We start from the raw sequence: 18,908 nt of genomic DNA on the forward strand, positions 1-18,908 counted from the left end.
GCTTTAAACGAACCATGGTTTGTCGGACGGGCTTTGAACAAACCATGGTTTGTCGGACGGGCTTTGAACGAACCATGGTTTGTCGGACGGGCTTTAAACGAACCATGGTTTGTCGGACGGGCTTTAAACGAACCATGGTTTGTCGGACGAGCTTTAAACGAACCATAGATTGTCGGACGGGCTTTGAACGAACCATAGTTTGTCGGACGGGCTTTAAACGAACCATAGTTTGTCGTACGGGCTTTAAACGAACCATGGTTTGTCGGATGGGCTTTGAACGAACCATGGTTTGTCGTACGGGCTTTAAACGAACCATGGTTTGTCGTACGGGCTTTAAACGAACCATGGTTTGTCGTACGGGCTTTAAACGAACCATGGTTTGTCGTACGGGCTTTGAACGAACCATGGTTTGTCGTACGGGCTTTAAACGAACCATGGTTTGTCGTACGGGCTTTAAACGAACCATGGTTTGTCGGATGGGCTTTAAACGAACCATGGTTTGTCGTACGGGCTTTAAACGAACCATGGTTTGTCGGACGGGCTTTGAACGAACCATGGTTTCTCGGAAGGGCTTTGAACGAGCCATGGTTTGTCGGAAGGGCTTTAAACGAACCATAGTTTGTCGGAAGGGCTTTAAACGAGCCATAGTTTGTCGGAAGGGCTTTAAACGAGCCATAGTTTGTCGGAAGGGCTTTAAACGAGCCATAGTTTGTCGGACGGGCTTTAAACGAACCATAGTTTGTCGGAAGGGCTTTAAACGAGCCATAGCTTGTCGGACGGGCTTTAAACGAACCATAGTTTGTCGGAAGGGCTTTAAACGAGCCATAGTTTGTCGGAAGGGCTTTAAACGAGCCATAGTTTGTCGGAAGGGCTTTAAACGAGCCATAGTTTGTCGGACGGGCTTTAAACGAACCATAGTTTGTCGGAAGGGCTTTAAACGAGCCATAGCTTGTCGGACGGGCTTTAAACGAACCATAGTTTGTCGGACGGGCTTTAAACGAACCATAGTTTGTCGGACGGGCTTTAAACGAACCATAGTTTGTCGGACGGGCTTTAAACGAACCATAGTTTGTCGGACGGGCTTTAAACGAACCACAGTTTGTCGGACGGGCTTTAAACGAACCACAGTTTGTCGGACGGGCTTTAAACGAACCACAGTTTGTCGGACGGGCTTTAAACGAACCATAGTTTGTCGGACGGGCTTTAAACGAACCATAGTTTGTTGGACGGGCTTTGAACGAACCATGGTTTGTCGTACGGGCTTTAAACGAACCACAGTTTGTCGGACGGGCTTTGAACGAACCACAGTTTGTCGAACGGGCTTTAAACGAACCATAGTTTGTTGGACGGGCTTTAAACGAACCATAGTTTGTCGTACGGGCTTTAAACGAACCATAGTTTGTCGGACGGGCTTTAAACGAACCATAGTTTGTCGGACGGGCTTTGAACGAACCATGGTTTGTCGTAAGGGCTTTAAACAAATCATGGTTTGTCGGGCGGGTTTTATACGAACCATAGTTTGTCGGAAGGGCTTTAAATGAAAACTACACATTTGTTTCTCCTTTTATTGCCTATAATCACACATGACATGTTTCACATTATGGGGGTCTTTCGAACCCAGTTTGGCATCCAGTTTTGAAGCGACTTGCAAAACCCCCTTCGGCTTTTTCCTCGCAGGATTCAAACCCAGGTCTCAAGTTGGGATTCTCCGTGTGTTGAAAAAGCAATCCTATATTTAAACGTTCCATATAATAATAATAATAACAATAATTAAAAAATCCCTTTCCTCCAGTATATATATATATATATATATATATATAAAGGTACTAAATAATATGCACCTCTTGGTAAAAAATATTGGTCCCTCAAGAGCTGGAAAAAAAATAGATCAGTATGTTCCTCGGCTTTAGTATTATATATAAAAGGCACGCAAAACCCCTTTTTGAGGGGGAAATAACTTGATTTCTTGGTCACTCGAGAAGTTCCAGAGCAGCCGTGAGATTTTAGGGAATTGCATTCGAATTGAATAGAAGGAAAGTTCCATATTAGGGATACTTCAGTGGCGGATGTCAGATTAGATGGCCTTTAGGGTCCCCTCCGATGTCTATGGCGCACAAAATATTACATTTTGAAGCATTTTGGGCAACTGGATTATATTATATTAGGGATATTTTAATAGAGGGTCCCATTGAGGCCAGACTAGATGACCTCTAGTGTCCCCTCCTATACTTTAATCTAGATGACCTCTAGTGTCCCCTCCAATATTTTAACATTGGGTCCCATTGGGGTCAGGCTAGATGACCTCTAGTGACCCCAATATTTTAATAGAGGGTCCCATTGGGGTCAGGCTAGATGACCTCTAGTGACCCCAATATTTTAACATTGGGTCCCATTCTGGTCAGACTAGATGACCTCTAGTGACCCCAATATTTTAATAGAGGGTTCATTGGGATCAGACTAGATGACCTCTAGTGACCCCAATATTTTAATCGAGGGTCCCATTGGGGTCAGGCTAGATGACCTCTAGTGACCCCAATATTTTAATAGAGGGTCCCATTGGGGTCAGGCTAGATGACCTCTAGTGACCCCAATATTTTAACATTGGGTCCCATTGTGGTCAGACTAGACGACCTCAAGTGTCCCCAATATTTTAACATTGGGTCCCATTGGGGTCAGACTAGATGACCTCTAGTGACCCCAATATTTTAACATTGGGTCCCATTGGGGTCAGGCTACATGACCTCTAGTGACCCCAATATTTTAATAGGTCCCGTTGGGGTCAGACTAGAAGACCTCTAGTGACCCCAATATTTTAATCGAGGGTCCCATTGGGGTCAGGCTAGATAACTTCTAGTGTCCCCAATATTTTAATAGAGGGTCCCATTGGGGTCAGAGTAGATGACCTCTAGTGACCCCAATATTTTAATAGAGGGTCCCATTGGGGTCAGAGTAGATGACCTCTAGTGATCCCAATATTTTAATAGAGGGTTCATTGGGATCAGACTAGATGACCTCTAGTGACCCCAATATTTTAATCGAGGGTCCCATTGGGGTCAGACTAGATGACCTCTAATGTTTACATTCCGCCCTCTGGCTCCGAACACACTCCGTCATGGGCGTAAATTGTGTCCCATTTTGCGACGGGATCCGGGTTCACTGGTCGGCGTCGGCGTCAACCTCGTCGTCCTCCGGGTAGTAGTAATACTCGTTCCGGGCGGCGTTGTCGGCCTGTCCGGCGGCCGCGCTCTGTGGGCAGTACTTAGGGTCGTAGATCTGGCGCCCGAGGCCGAAGACCTGCCCGCTCTGGTTGGCGCCCAGGTTGGAGCCCATCTGCAGAGACATGGAGCCGTCGTCGCACTTCTCGGTGCCCAGCTTGGCGTCGTAAATGTGCCGCCGGGTGCCGGGCGCCGTCATGCCCACCTGGGGAGGAGAGAAAGCCCAGGCCATCTGTCGGGAGGGATCGGGTGGTGCCTTTCTGTATCACTGTATCACCTTAGGGGGTCTCTTCCAATGATTCTAATACTAATAATCATTATCGCCAGAGGCTGGATGGCCATCTGTCGGGAGGGATCGGATGGTGTCTTTTTGTATTACTGGATGGAACTTTGGGGTCTCTTGCAACTCTAGGAGCCTATGGTTCTAATACTAATGCTAATAATAAAAATCATCATCAGTCTGGATAGCCATCTGTCAGGAGGGATCGAATTGTGTCTTTCTGTATTGCTGAAAGGAGATGCGCCGGATGGTCTTTTGGGAGTCTCTTCCAACTCTAGGATCATATGGTTCTAATAATAATAATAATAACCATCATCATCATCATCATTATTATCACCATCAGAGGCTGAATGGCCATCTGTCAGGAGGGATCGAATTGTGTCTTTCTGTATTGCTGAAAGGAGATGCGCCGGATGGTCTTTTGGGAGTCTCTTCCAACTCTAGGATCATATGGTTCTAATAATAATAATAATAACCATCATCATCATCATCATTATTATCACCATCAGAGGCTGAATGGCCATCTGTCAGGAGGGATCGAATTGTGTCTTTCTGTATAACTGAAAGGGGACGGGCTGGATGGTCCCTTGGGGTCTCTTCCAACTCTAGGATCCTATGATTCTACTACTACTAATAATAATAATGATAATTATCATCATCAGGGTCTGGATGGCCATCTGTCGGGAGGGATCGGATAGTGTCTTTCTATATCACTAAAGGGGGGTGGATTGGGTGGACCTTAGGGGGATCTTATCCAACGATAGGATTCTATGGCTCAAATACTACTAATAATAATTATAATTATCATCATCAGAGGCTGAATGGCCATCTGTTGGGAGAGATCGAATTGTGTATTTCTGTATCACTAAATGGAGATGGACTGGGTGGACCTTAGGGGGATCTTTTCCAACTATAGGATTCTATGATTCTAATGCTAATAATTATTATCGTCAGAGGCTGGATGGCCATCTGTCGGTAGGGATCGAATTGCCTCTTTCTGTATCACTGAAAAGGGACGAGCTGGGTGGAACTCTAGGATTCTAATGGTTCTAATAATAATAATCATTATTATTATCATCATCATCAGAGTCTGGATGGCCATCTGTCGGGAGGGATCGGATGGTGTCTTTCTATATGGCTGAATGGGGACAGACTGGATGGTCCCTTGGGGTCTCTTCCAACTCTAGGAGTCTATGGCTCAAAAACTACTATGAATAATAATACACTATTACTAATACCAATAATAATAATAATAATAATGATAAATAGTTATTAATAATAACACTGATAATAATAACACTGATAATACTAATAATATACTAATAATAATACAATACATAATAATAATACAATTTTTGTTCCTGGTCGGACTACAACTCCCATCGCCCTCTAATAATACACTACTACTACTACTATTAATAAATAATAATAATAATAATAATAATAATAATATACTAATAATAATAATAATACAATGCATAAAAATAATACAATTTTTGTTCCAGGTCAGATTACAACTTCCATCGCCTTCTCTTTAAAAATATACTACTATTACTAATTATTATTATTATTATTATTATTATTATTATTATTATTATTATTTAATACATAATAATAATATACTAATAATAATACAATACGTAATAATAATACCATTTTTATTCCTGGTCGGACTACAACTCCCATCGCCCTCTCTCTAATAATGCACTACTACTACTACTACTATTAATAATAATAATAATAATAATAAATATTTAATAAATAATAATAATATACTAATAATGCAATACATTATAATAATACAATTTTTGTTCCTGGTCGAACTACAACTCCCATCACCCTCTCTTTAATAATAATATACTACTACGACTATTAATAATAATAATAATAATAATAATAATAATAAACTACTAATAATACAATACATAATAATAATACAATTTTTGTTCCTGGTCAGACTACAACTCCCATCGCCCTCTCTCTAATAATACACTACTACTACTACTATTAATAATAATACTAATAATTATTAATAATATTTAATAATAATATACTAATAATAATACAATACATAATAATAATACTACAACTCCCATCACCCCCTCTCTAACCCAAAAGGAAGGAACCCTGACCTGGCTGGCGCACTTGTTGGTGCCCATCTGGAGGCTGATGGTGGAGTGGTCCATGGGGGCCAGGATCTGGTTCTTGGGGTCGTAGAGGTGGCGCCGCGTCCCGTAGGCCGTCATGCCCGACTGGCTGGCACACTTGTTGGTCCCCATCTGGAGCAGGAGAGGGCACACTCATTGAGGCACACTCACAGCCCATCCCTACCTGTCCCTACCAGGTATCTCCCTCATCCATACCTGGAGGCCGATGACGCAGTGGCCGGCCTTGAGTTTGGCGTCGTCGAAGCTCCGCTCCTGCCGTTCCGAGTATTTGACCCCGATGTCCACCCCGCTCTCGATCCCTTTTGTCTTGGCCTGCGGAAAGAAACGGATGTCAACAAGAAGAGCAGAGAAAAAACACTAAGCCAATTATCTATATAAAGGAATTATTTGGACCCAACAAATAGTTGTCGAGTCCAAAATCCATTGCAATGCTCGGTACTAGTGTTCAGTAGTGCTTCCATTTCTATTTTTGGTTTCCCATAGAGCTTTAGGTCATCCATGTACAGAAATGGATGTTCAGAAATGTTCAGTGAATTTCTTACTGTTTAGTATTCTTGGCCGGTTTGGAACTGTTATTATTATTATTACTATTATATTGACACAAAGACACAGCAAACGAGATATATATGCTGGATTTTGTATCACAAAATCACAAGTCGAACACTTCCCAAGCGTTTAGGACTGTGTGATATTTCCCATAGAGCTTTAGGTCATCCATGTATAGAAATGGATGTTCAGAAATGTTCAGTGAATTTCTTACTGTTTGGTATTCTTGGCCGGTTTAAAACTATTTGGATCCAACAAATAGTTTTCGAGCCCAAAATCCATTGCAATGCTCAGTACTAGTGTTCAGTAGTGCTTCCAATTCTATTTTTGGTTTCCCATAGAGCTTTAGGTCATCCATGTATAGAAATGGATGTTCAGAAATGTTCAGTGAATTTCTTACTGTTTAGTATTCTTGGCCGGTTTGGAACTGTTGTTGTTATTATTATTATTATTATTATTATTATTATTATTACTACTATTATATTGATACAAAGACCCAGCAAACGAGATGTATACACTGGATTTTGTATCACAAAATCACATCAAACACTTCCCAAGTGTTTAGGACTGTGTGATATTATTTTTATTGACACAAAGACACAATATGACACAGCAAATGAGATATATATATATATGCTGGATTTCGTATCACAGAATCACAAGTCGAACACTTCCCAAGCATTTAGGACTGTGTGTTGTATTTTCGGATGATGCGCACAGATCTCGGTAAGGTGGCCTTTTGCAGTTGACAGATTGTAATTTTGTCTATTATTATTATTATTATTATTATTATTATTATTATTATTATTATGCGTGATTGATGTGAACTTGGCTCGGACTTTTAAATGGAAATAATAATTTAAGATTCTGCTTGACTTACCATTCCCGCCAGGGCCAGGAGTGACACTTGGACCTGGGTCATGTTCCCGTTTTCATACAAGTCGTTGGCCTCAAACAAGTCGACCGGCTTCAGTCCGTAGCTGATTGTGGCCTTGATGAAGTTGGAGAGGTTTTCCAGCTGGTTTAAAGAAATGAGCAAAATACATCGTGAGAAGCTTGCCCTCGGATTCCTCGCGGTCCATTTCCATCATTTGGAGATTGGTACAATTCAATAATACAAATCTTCGAATTCCTCATCAGAACAGGACCACTTCCACTGACGCATTAAAAAATTCCTTAAAAATCAGTGGATGACCAGAACGTTCTGAAACTTGGCAGACATAAAGTCGTAAAGGTTGCCTGTAAGTGTGCCAAGTTTCATCCTGATAGCTATAAAAATGAGGGAGAAATGAGCTTTGAGCCCAATAGAGGGGACTGACAACGGCAGATGCATGCTTTTAAATTTCCCTGGTCAGCCAATCACATGGTTTTCTGCAACTTTAAAAATTCCTAAACAATCAGTGGATGAGCGAAACGTTCTGAAACTTGGCAGGCTTAAAGTCGTAAAGGTTGCCTATAAGTGTACCAAGTTTCATCCTGATCGCTATAAAAATGAGGGAGAAACGAGCCTTGAGCCCAATAGAGGGGGCTGATGTAATTGACAATGACAATTTTTTTTATTTTTCCTTGTCAGACAATCTCATGGCTTTCTGCAATTCCTAAAAAATCAGTGAATGACTGAAAAATTCTGAAACATGGCAGACATAAAGTTGTAAAGGTTGCCTATAAGTGTGCCAAATTTCATCCTGATAGCTATAAAAATGAGGGAGAAATCAGCCTTGAGCCCAATAGAGGGGACTGACAACGGCAGGTGCATGCTTTTACCTTTTCCTTGTCAGCCAATCACATGGCTTTCTGCAAGTTTAAAAATTCCTAAAAAAATTAATGGATGAGCGAAATGTTCTGAAACTTGGCAGGCTTAAAGTCGTAAAGATTGCCTATAAGTGTGCGAAATTTCATTCTGATCGCTATAAAAATGAGGGAGAAATCAGCCTTGAGCCCAATAGAGGGGGCTGATGTGATTGACAATGACAATGTTTTATTTTTTCTTTGTCAGCCGATCACATGGCTTTCTGCAACTTTAAAAAATTCCAAAAAATCAATGGATGACCGAAACGTTCTGAAACTTGGCAAGCTTAAAGTCGTAAAGGTTTCCTGTAAGTGTGCCAAGTTTCATCCTGATCCCATAAAGCAAGGTTAGTCTGGATGACCTCTGATGTTCCCTTCTTTCAATTACCTGGTGCCAATTGAGGGCGGAGCGATTGATCTTCCGTATTGATCCGGGATGAAGCTTGTTCATTAGCCTGGGATGGGAAAATGCACAAGTCGTTTAAATAATTGATTTTTTTATCCCTGTGAGAATATTTGGATGCGTCCGAATTGGCCGCTTGCCCAGACCCGACTCACTCGCAAAGCAGGACCCCGTCTTTCAGCCCTTTCTGGAAATCGGGGCCGATCTCCCGTCCGGTGATGTTCTCTATCCAAACCCGCAACTCGGCCTCTTTCTGGGGGTCATACTTTTGGGCGAGCTGCAAAAGAGAGAAAAGCAAGGTTATCCCCCCGAGGCCCCCCAGGCAAGAGACAAACCTTTCCAATGCTAATCAGGGTGATTAACTGAAACATTCCCACTGACAAAGGACTCTTGTCACACCCTTGACTCTCCAGAGATATATATTTACCTTCTTTGCTTAGTTTTATCCATGCCTCACAGCCGCTGAGGATGCCTGCCATTCTCTCCTGACATTTCGCCCACATCTATGGCAGGCATCCTCAGAGGTTGTGAGGCATGGATAAACTAGGCAAGGAAAGGAATATATATATATATATATATATATATATATATATATCTGTGGAGAGTGGTTGTATGACTTTCGGGCTGCGTGGCCATGTTCCAGAAGCATTCTCTCCTGACATTTCGCCCACATCTATGGCAGGCATCCTCAGAGGTTGTGAGGTATGGATAAACTAGGCAAGGAAAGGAATATATATATATATCTATATATATAAAAGAGTGATGGCATCACGGCAGTGGACAAAACAACAAAAGTAAACACCCCACAACCTCGAAAATTGACATCACAACCCCTCATCCATGCCTCTAGGTTGATACAGCAAAAAGAAAAGAAAAATAAAGTCCTAATTAGAGGGAGAGGAATAATTGTTTTTATCCAATTGCTGCCAGTTAGAAGGCTAAGCTCCGCTCACTTGGTCTCCTAGCAACCCACTCAGCCCAGGGGACTCTTTACCTTAACTACCACCAATTCCTCAATACTTTATTTCCCATACCACCATACTTCGCCACAGCAACGCGTGGCCGGGCACAGCTAGTATATATATATATCTGTGGAGAGTTGTTGTATGTCTTTCGGGCTGTGTGGCCTTGCTCCAGAAGCATTCTCTCCTGACGTTTCGCCCACATCTATGGCAGGCATCCTCAGAGGTTGTGAGGAATATAGCTCCATGTTCCAGAAGCATTCTCTCCTGACATTTCGCCCACATCTATGGCAGGCATCTTCAGAGGTTGTGAGGTATGGCATCCTCTGAGGATGCCTGCCATAGATGTGGGCGAAACGTCAGGAGAGAATGCTTCTGGAACATGGCCACACAGCCCGAAAGACATACAACAACACTCCACAGATATATATATATATTCCTTTCCTTGCCTAGTTTATCCATGCCTCACAACCTCTGAGGATGCCTGCCATAGATGTGGGTGAAATGTCAGGAGAGAATGCTTCTGGAACATGGCCACACAGCCCTGTGATCCCAGCCATGAAAGCCTTCGACAACACAGATCCCTAAGTTCCCTTCTGCTGGGCAGGAAGGACACAATCAAAGCCCTCCTAACAGATGGCCATCCAATCTCATAGGTATTGTGTTGTCGAAGGCTTGCATAACCGGAATCACTGGGTTGCTCTGAATTTATCAGGCTGTATGGCCATGTTTCAGTAGCATTCTTTCCTGACGTTTCGCCTGCATCTGTGGCAAGCATCCTCAGACATGGGTTCTTTCTCCCACCCTGGACATTATTCCACAGGGATTATATACACTCCACTTGCCTCACTAGCAACAGAACCTCTATCAAATAATAATAATAACAACATTAATAACAACATATGTGTATACGCATGCCAAGTTTGGTCCAGATCCATTAAGCCATGGAGGACAATTTCAACAGAAAGGAGGAAACCATGAAAATGAACAAAATCTGGTTACCAGTATTTTAAAAAAAACCCTAATATCAGGACAGTAAAGAAACTGGGAAATTCCAGATAGGAAACAGCCAAGTGCCCGTTAACACATCCCAGACAAAGGATGCCTCCAGGTAACAAAGGCCAGGCTAGTAAAGGTAAAGGTTTTCCCGTGAGATGAAGTCCAGTTGTGTCCGACTCTGGGGGTTGGTGCTCATCTCCATTTCTAAACCCAAGAGCCGGCATTGTCCATAGACACCTCCAAGGTCGTGTAGCCAGCATGACTACATGGAGTGCCCTTACCTTACCTATTGATCTAATTACATTTTGCATGATTTTGAACTGCTAGGTTGGCAGAAGCTGGGGCTAACAGCGGGAGTTCACCCCTGCTCCTCGGATTCGAACTGCTGACCTTTTGGTCTGCAAGTTCAGCAGCTCAGTGGCTTAACCCGCTGCGCCACCGAGGGCTCCATTATTCTGTTTACTGCTTTGGATATATGATTTGGTTTTACATATATGTTAGACATTGAATTTTGCCATTATTATGTTGGACATTAATCCACAAAGATATATATATATATATATATATATATATATATATATATATATACACACACACACTCCTCTTGTTTCACCACCAACAGAAACTCTGAGGATGCCATTAGCCACAGATGCAGGCGAAACGTTATAAGAGAATGCTGCTGGGGCACGGCCATACAGCCCAAATAAACATCACAACAATCAAGTGATTCTGGCAATAATAATAATAATAATAATAATAATAATAAATATTTTTTATAGATGTATAGAGTCCCTTTGATGAGATGGAGGCAGGGTACAAAAATAAAGTTGCTATTATTATTATTATTATTATTATTATTATTATTATTATTATTATTATTTGAAACACAAGATGAGTCCACAGCAGACAGTCTGCTGGCTGTTGTATTGGATCACATGTCGGACACATTATTATTATTATTATTATTATTATTATTATCATTATTACTGTATTTCTTACCTGCCTCCATTTATTATTATTATTATTATTATTATTATTATTATAAACACAAGATGAGTCCACAGCAGACAGTCTGCTGGCTGTTGTATTGGATCACATGTCGGACACTTATTATTATTATTATTATTGTATTTCTTACCTGCCTCCATTAATTATTATTATTATTATTATTATTATTATTATTATTTGAAACACAACAAGATGAGTCCACAGTAGACAGTCTGCTGGCTGTTGTATTGGATCACATTATTATTATTATTATTGTTATTGTTGTTGTATTTCTTACCTTCCTCCATTATTTTATTATTATTATTATTATTATTATTATTATTATTATTATTATTATTATTAGAAACACAAGGTGAGTCCACAGCAGACAGTCTGCTGGCTGTTGTATTGGATCACATGTCGGACACTTATTATTATTATTATTATTATTATTATTATTATTGTATTTCTTACCTGCCTCCATTAATTATTATTATTATTATTATTATTATTATTATTATTATTATTATTATTATTTGAAACACAACAAGATGAGTCCACAGTAGACAGTCTGCTGGCTGTTGTATTGGATCACATGTCGGGACACTTATTATTATTATTATTATTATTATTATTATTATTATATCATCCCGCTTTTCTCTCTCATAGGAGCTGAAGCGGCTGACAATATATTAAAATCATGTATACAACATCATAAAATAAAACAATAATAATACACATTCACATTTCTGTGGCATCATGTCAGTACTTTGCTCCAGTCCATAAACATGATGCTGTTTGTTATCACTCCAAATTATTTTCCTTTGAAAGTTTTGACAAGACCAAAAGTTGTTATCTTTTGATGAAACCCTCCCCAAAGTTGTCCCAAAACTTTTTCCGGAGTTGGGAGTTATTTCTGAGTAACTTCTGGCCTGGGAAGGCAGTCTCATCATGTCAGATCAGAGCGTATTTTGTTCCAGTCCATAAACATGATGGTGTTAGTTATCACTCCAAATTAGTTTCCAATAATAATAATAATAATAATAATAATTTTTATACCCCGACCCATCTCCCGGAAGGGACTCGGGGCAGCTTACATGGGGCCAAGCCCAGGTCACAAACAATATAAAAACATAACAATAAAACAATCAATCAACAATAAAACAAGTCATAAGTCAAGATACAGTAAATATATTATGATAAAATCCTAGGAGAGCCTGTGACAAGGCCAAAAGTTGTTATCCCTGGGGAAACTTTCCCCAAAGTAGTCCCAAAACCTTTTCCGGAGTTGGGAGTTACTTCTGAGTAACTTCTGGCCTGGGAAGGCAGTCTCATCATGTCAGATCAGAGTGTATTTTGTTCCAATCCATAAACATGATGCTGTTTGTTATCACTCCAAATTATTTTACTTTCCCAAAGTTGTCCCCAAACTTTTTCCGGAGTTGGGAGTTACTTCCGAGTAACTTCAGGTCTGAGAAGAAGCCCCCCCCCCAAAAAAAAACACTCTGATCTGACTCATCATGTCAGATCAAAGTGTATTTTGTTCCAATCCATAAACATGAGGCTGTTTGTTATCACTCCAAATAAGTTTCCTTTGAAAGCCTTTGCCAAGACCAAAAATTACCTTTTGTTATCACTCCAGTTTAGCTTCCTAAGAGAGCCTTTGCGAAGACCAAAAGTTGTTATCTTTTGGGGAAACCCTCCCCAAAGTTTTTCCCAAACTTTTTCCGGAGTTGGGAGTTACTTCTGAGTAATTTCTGGCCTGGGAAGGCAGTCTCATCATGTCAGATCAGAGCATATTTTGTTCCAATCCATAAACATGAGGCTGTTTGTTATCACTCCAAATTAGTTTCCTTTGAAAGCCTTTGCCAAGACCAAAAGTTACCTTTTGTTATCACTCCAGTTTAGCTTCCTAGGAGAGCCTTTGCCAAGACCAAAAGTTGTTATCTTTTGGGGAAACCCTCCCCAAAGTTTTTCCCCACTTTTTCCAGAGTTGGGAGTTACTTCTGAGTAACTTCTGGCCCGGGAAGAAAGGTCCCCCCCAACCTCTCCAAAGGCGCTCTGCGCCTTTTACGCACGGCTTTTACGCACGGCTTTGGAGACCCTTTGGGGACCCTCCGGACCCCCCCAGAGACCCCTGCTCACCCGGTTCTTGACCTCAGCCGACAAGCCATAACTGGGGCCCTTGTTGAACTGGCTGCTGCTCATCCTGGGAGGGGAAAGGGGGGCGCAGGCCGTGCGTGGAAACAGGGCGCCCCGAGGAAGAAGCGCCTCGCCCAGGACTTTGGCGACTCCCCTCCTCCTCCTCCTCCTCCTCTGATTGGGCGCCCGTGGAAATGGCCTTATAAGGGCACAAAGAGCCGAATTCCTCCGGCTTGGTGTGGGGCCAGAGGGGGCACCCCAACACCCACACCCCCGGCCCCCCACCCATTTGGGTGGCTGTTTCTGTTGCTGCTGCTCGGATCTGCTCTCCAGCCCTCTTGGTTCCAGGCTTCCAAAGCATCCCTCATTCAATGCTATCTGCCTTCCCCAGCACTTTAATGGGACAATAGTTCTGGAACCACAGGGTTGTTGTCTGTCTTTCGGGCTGTGTGGCCATGTTCCAGAAGTATTCTCTCCTGACGTTTCACCCACATCTATGGCAGGCATCCTCAGAGGTTGTGAGGTATGGCATCCTCTGAGGATGCCTGCCATAGATGTGGGCGAAACGTCAGGAGAGAATGCTTCTGGAATAAGGCCACACAGCCCGAAAGACATACTAAGACAAGTCAAACACGCATTCTGGACTTTAAGAGAGCTGACTTCCAAAAAATGAAGGAAATACTGAGCAGCATTCCATGGACGCCAATATTAAAAGACAAGGGAGTTAAGGATGGATGGGAGGTTTTTAAAAGTGAAATACTCAAGGCGCAAATGCAAACAGTGCCAACAAAGAAGAAAAATAAGACAAATGCAAAGAAGCCAGAATGGATGTCCAAAGAACTTCTAACTGAGCTAAAGCTCAAAAGTGACATGCACAAGAAGTGGAAAAGGGGAGAAATCACCAAAGAAGAATTCAAACGTATAGCCAACACCTGTAGGGAAAAGGTTCGCAAGGCTAAAGCGCAAAATGAGCTCAGGCTTGCCAGGGACATAAAAAACAACAAAAAAGGCTTTTTTGCTTACGTTGGTAGAAAAAGGAAGAAAAAGGAGGCGATAGGGCCTCTGCGAGGAGTAGATGGGGTGATGGCGACAGGGGACAGGGAAAAGGCAGAACTGCTTAATGCCTTCTTTGCCTCGGTCTTCTCAGAAAAAGAAAGCCATCTTCAACCTCAGCAACACGGAATGGACGAAGGATTGGGGGAAATCCAACCCCAAATAGGGAAACAAGTTGTCCAGGAACACTTGGCCTCTCTAAATGAATTCAAGTCCCCAGGGCCAGATCAGCTACACCCAAGAGTACTGAAGGAACTAGCGGAAGTTATTTCAGAACCACTGGCAATTATTTTCGAGAGTTCTTGGAGAACGGGAGAAGTCCCAGCAGATTGGAGGAGGGCGAATGTGGTCCCTATTTATCTTCAAGAAGGGAAAAAAGAACGACCCAAACAATGACCAATGTCCGGTCAGCCTCACATCAATACCAGGCAAAATTCTGGAAAAGATCATTAAGGAAGTGGTCTGCGAACACTTAGAAACAAATGCGGTCATTGCTAATAGTCAACACGGATTTACCAAAAACAAGTCATGCCAGACTCATTTGATCTCTTTTTTCGATAGAGTTACGAGTTGGGTCAATACAGGGAATGCTGTGGATGTAGCGTACCTGGATTTCAGTCAGGCCTTCGACAAAGTCCCCCACGACCTTCTGGCAAGGAAACTAGTAAAATGTGGGCTAGACAAAACTACGGTTAGGTGGATCTGCAATTGGCTAAGCGAACGAACCCAAAGGGTGATTCTCACCAATGCGTCGTCTTCATCATGGAAAGAAGTGACAAGTGGAGTGCCACAAGCAGGGCTCCGTCCTGGGCCCGGTTCTGTTCAGGATCTTTATGAACGACTTAGACGAAGGGTTAGAAGGCACGATCATCAAGTTTGCAGACGACACCAAACTGGGAGGGAGAGCCAACACTCCAGAAGACAGGAGCAGAATTCAAAACGATCTTGACAGACTAGAGAGATGGGCCGAAACTCACAAAATGAAGTTCAACAGGGACAAATGCAAGATACTTCACTTCGGCAGAAAAAATGGAAATCAAAGATACAGAATGGGGGACGATGCCTGGCTTGACAGCAGTGTGTGCGAAAAAGACCTTGGAGTCCTCGTGGGGAGGAAGATGAACATGAGCCAGGAATGTGATGCGGCTGCTAAAAAAGCCAACGGGATTCTGTCCTGCATCAAGAGGGGAATAGCGTCTAGATCCAGGGAAGTCCTGCTCCCCCTCTTTCTATTCTGCCTTGGTCAGACCACGTTACCTGGAATCACACTGGGTCCAATTTTGGGCACCACAGTTGAAGGGAGATGTTGACAAGCTGGAAAGCGTCCAGAGGATTAAGGGTCTGGAGAACAAGCCCTATGAGGAGCGGCTTAAAGAACTGGGCATGTTTAGCCTGCAGAAGAGAAGGCTGAGAGGAGACATGATGATAGCCATGTACAAATACGTGAAGGGAAGTCCTAGGGAGGAGGGAGGGAGCTTGTTTTCTGCTGCCCTGCAGACTAAGGACACAAGGGAACAAGGGCTTCAAACGACAGGAAAGGAAGGAGATTCCGTCTGAACATCAGGAAGAACTTCCTCACGGTGAGAAGGGCTGTTCGACAGTGGAACTCTCTCCCCGGGGCCGTGGTGGAGGCTCCTTCCTTGGAGGCTTTGAAGCAGAGGCTGGATGGCCATCTGTCGGGGGTGCTTTGAATGCGATTTCCTGCTTCTTGGCAGAATGGGGTTGGACTGGATGGCCCATGAGGTCTCTTCCAACTCTACGATTCTATGATTCTATGATACAACAACCCTGTGATCCCGGCCATGAAAGCCTTTGACAACACATAGTTCTGGGATCTACCTCTCCCTGATTGTAACTGACACTAGCACTTTTTTGGCCCTGTTCTTTTTTGGAGCCGACCTAAGATTTTATCATAGTATATTTATTGTATGTGATTGTTTCATTGTTATGTTTTTATATTATTGGTGACCTGGGCTTGGCCCCATGTAAGCCGCACCGAGTCACCTCGGGGAGATGGGGTGGGGTATAAAAATAAAATTATTATTATTATTATATAACTGGAAAAAAGGATTGGTTAGATTAAAATCCCAGATGTAGAGACTTGGATAAAATATGAAGAGTGGCTAAGTAGTAAACTTCGGAACTTCAGAAACTTCGGAAACTTTGGAAAAACAGTTTGGAAACATACAAATGCGAGTAGAGCAATAGGTATGGCCATCTGTCGGGGGTGCTTTGAACGCGATTTCCTGCTTCTTAGCGGGGGGTTGGCCTGGATGGCCCATGAGGTCTCTTCCAACTCTACTATTCTATGATTCTATGATTCTACTGCTCCTATTGGCAGGAAGGTAATGGTGCTGACCTTGGAGGTGTCTACAGGCAACACCGGCTCTTCGGCTTAGGAATGGAGATTAGCACCAACCCCCAGAGTGTGAGTAGAGCAATAGGTACTGCTCTTATTGGCGGGAAGGTAATGGCGCTCCATGCAGTCATGACCTTGGAGGTGTCTATAGACAATGCCGGCCCTTCGGCTCAGAAATGGAGATGAATCCAGGCTGGCAAAGTTCTGGAACACAACACACCAGACATCCCAGTTGTGGGAAAGAAAAAGGTTTGGATCATTGATGTCGCCATCCCAGGTGACAGTCGCATTGACGAAAAACAACAGGAAAAACTCAGCCGCTCTCAGGACCTCAAGACTGAACTTCAAAGACTCTGGCAGAAACCAGTGCAGGTGGTCCCGGTGGTGATGGGCACACTGGGTGCCGTGCCAAAAGATCTCAGCCGGCATTTGGAAACAATAGACATTGACAAAATCACGATCTGCCAACTGCAAAAGGCCACCCGACTGGGATCTGCACGCATCATCCGAAAATACATCACACAGTCCTAGACACTTGGGAAGAGTTCGACTTGTGATTTTGTGATATGAAATCCAGCATGTCTATCTTGTTTGCTGTGTCATACAATAATAATAATAATAAAATAATAATAATAATAATAATAATAATAATAATAATACATCACACAGTCATAGACACTTGGGAAGACGGGGGTCCCAAGGGAGGCAGGCAGGCGTTCTCCGTCCCCTTTGGGGCAGAAAGAGCCTTGCCGTGGGCCTTGCGTGGCCGTGGACGGGCGGGATCCCTTGGGAGGACCCCACGGGAGAGACCCCTCCAGAAAGAAGGTCCGGCGCTGGCCCGGCTCCTGCTCCGCCTCCAGGGAAAGGACGTGGCCCTCGAGGTGGCTTGGCCTTCGACCCTCTTGGCCTGAATTGCAGCCTCTGTCTTGGTGTTTGTGCCTGACCGTCTGGAAGGAAGGAGTTGTTGGGAGAACAATGGAATCTAAATATCGATCTACGGAGACAGCAAGCTAAAGTGTGTCAGTGTGACGAGAAGGCCATGGGTGTCTCCTGAGCAGAGGGAGCTGGACCTGTGTGTGGACGTGGGAGATGGTCTGAGGAAGTGGACACCCCAGACACACAGACAGATATATATTCACTTTTATTATGTGCATAGATAGATTGTATAAAATGTCTGGCGTCCGGGCCTTCTCTACCAAGGCCCCCTGCTCCTCCAACCCCCCCCCCCCCCCAGGTTCCGGATCCATCCCGTTATCCCAGGCAGCAGCCACCACGGAGACCGTCTCATGAGTCTCTCACTAATGCCTTCTTCTTCTTCCTAGAAACACCATGAAAAGATCAACGTATTACAGCTGCTGTCAGTGGAGAGAAGGGGTCCCGCTGCTTCCCATCCAGCCGGCCACAACATCTAGAAGGGTCTGCAGCCGCCCGCTGGAGGGCCCGTCCCCGCTGCCGCCGCCTGTCCCTGCCCACCACCACCACCCCGTGGCACCGGCCGGGCCTCGTCGTGCACAGTTGGAGCCGGCACCCCACCGTGCCGACGAGGCCCATGCCAGGAAGACCAGCCTGGCGTTCCAGAAGTTAGAGGAGGCTGCATGGTGGATTTATCGTGACCATCATGAGCGGCAGTGGGCGACGATGGGGGAAGGCCGGTGCAACGTGGTGGCCCTGCGCGAGGCCCAGCGGACGGCCCTCGTCGCCCTCTTCCACCGCTTCCTCTTCTTCGAGTTGCCCAGGCTCGAGGTGCGCTCCCGGCGGGCCCGTGAAGCCCAGGAGCGGCTCTTGGCCCTCCTGGAAGCTGAGGTCCGCCGGGGGTGCCCTTGGAGGAAGATCAGCTTATTAATCCAACGGGCCGAAAAAGAGGAGGCGGCGGAGGAGGGCGAGGCGGCGGAGGAGGAGGTGCAGCAACACCCGCCCTCGCCTCCCCGCCTCGCCACCGTCCGCCTGTCACCACCCTGCCAGCCTCGGCCACCACCTCCCCGGCCTTCCTTCACCGCCGCCCAAGC

The 18,908-nt window shown here is 44.0% G+C and overlaps 1 protein-coding gene across 1 annotated transcript; it reads right to left on the minus strand.

The window, feature by feature from the left end:
• Nucleotides 1-1,551: 1,551 nt before the first annotated feature.
• cnn2 (calponin 2) lies at nt 1,552-13,654 on the minus strand. The gene is made up of 7 exons (XM_062959296.1): nt 13,494-13,654; nt 8,556-8,677; nt 8,386-8,452; nt 7,090-7,227; nt 5,859-5,975; nt 5,628-5,774; nt 1,552-3,420 (listed from the first exon to the last, which is right to left on the minus strand). Exons 1-7 carry the CDS (start codon nt 13,554-13,556, stop codon nt 3,154-3,156), a joined length of 921 nt encoding a protein of 306 aa, XP_062815366.1. The 5' UTR covers nt 13,557-13,654; the 3' UTR covers nt 1,552-3,153.
• Between the last annotated feature and the right edge of the window lie 5,254 nt (nt 13,655-18,908).

This window comes from Anolis carolinensis, unplaced genomic scaffold (assembly GCF_035594765.1).
Source record: "Anolis carolinensis isolate JA03-04 unplaced genomic scaffold, rAnoCar3.1.pri scaffold_7, whole genome shotgun sequence".
Lineage (NCBI taxonomy): Eukaryota > Metazoa > Chordata > Lepidosauria > Squamata > Dactyloidae > Anolis > Anolis carolinensis.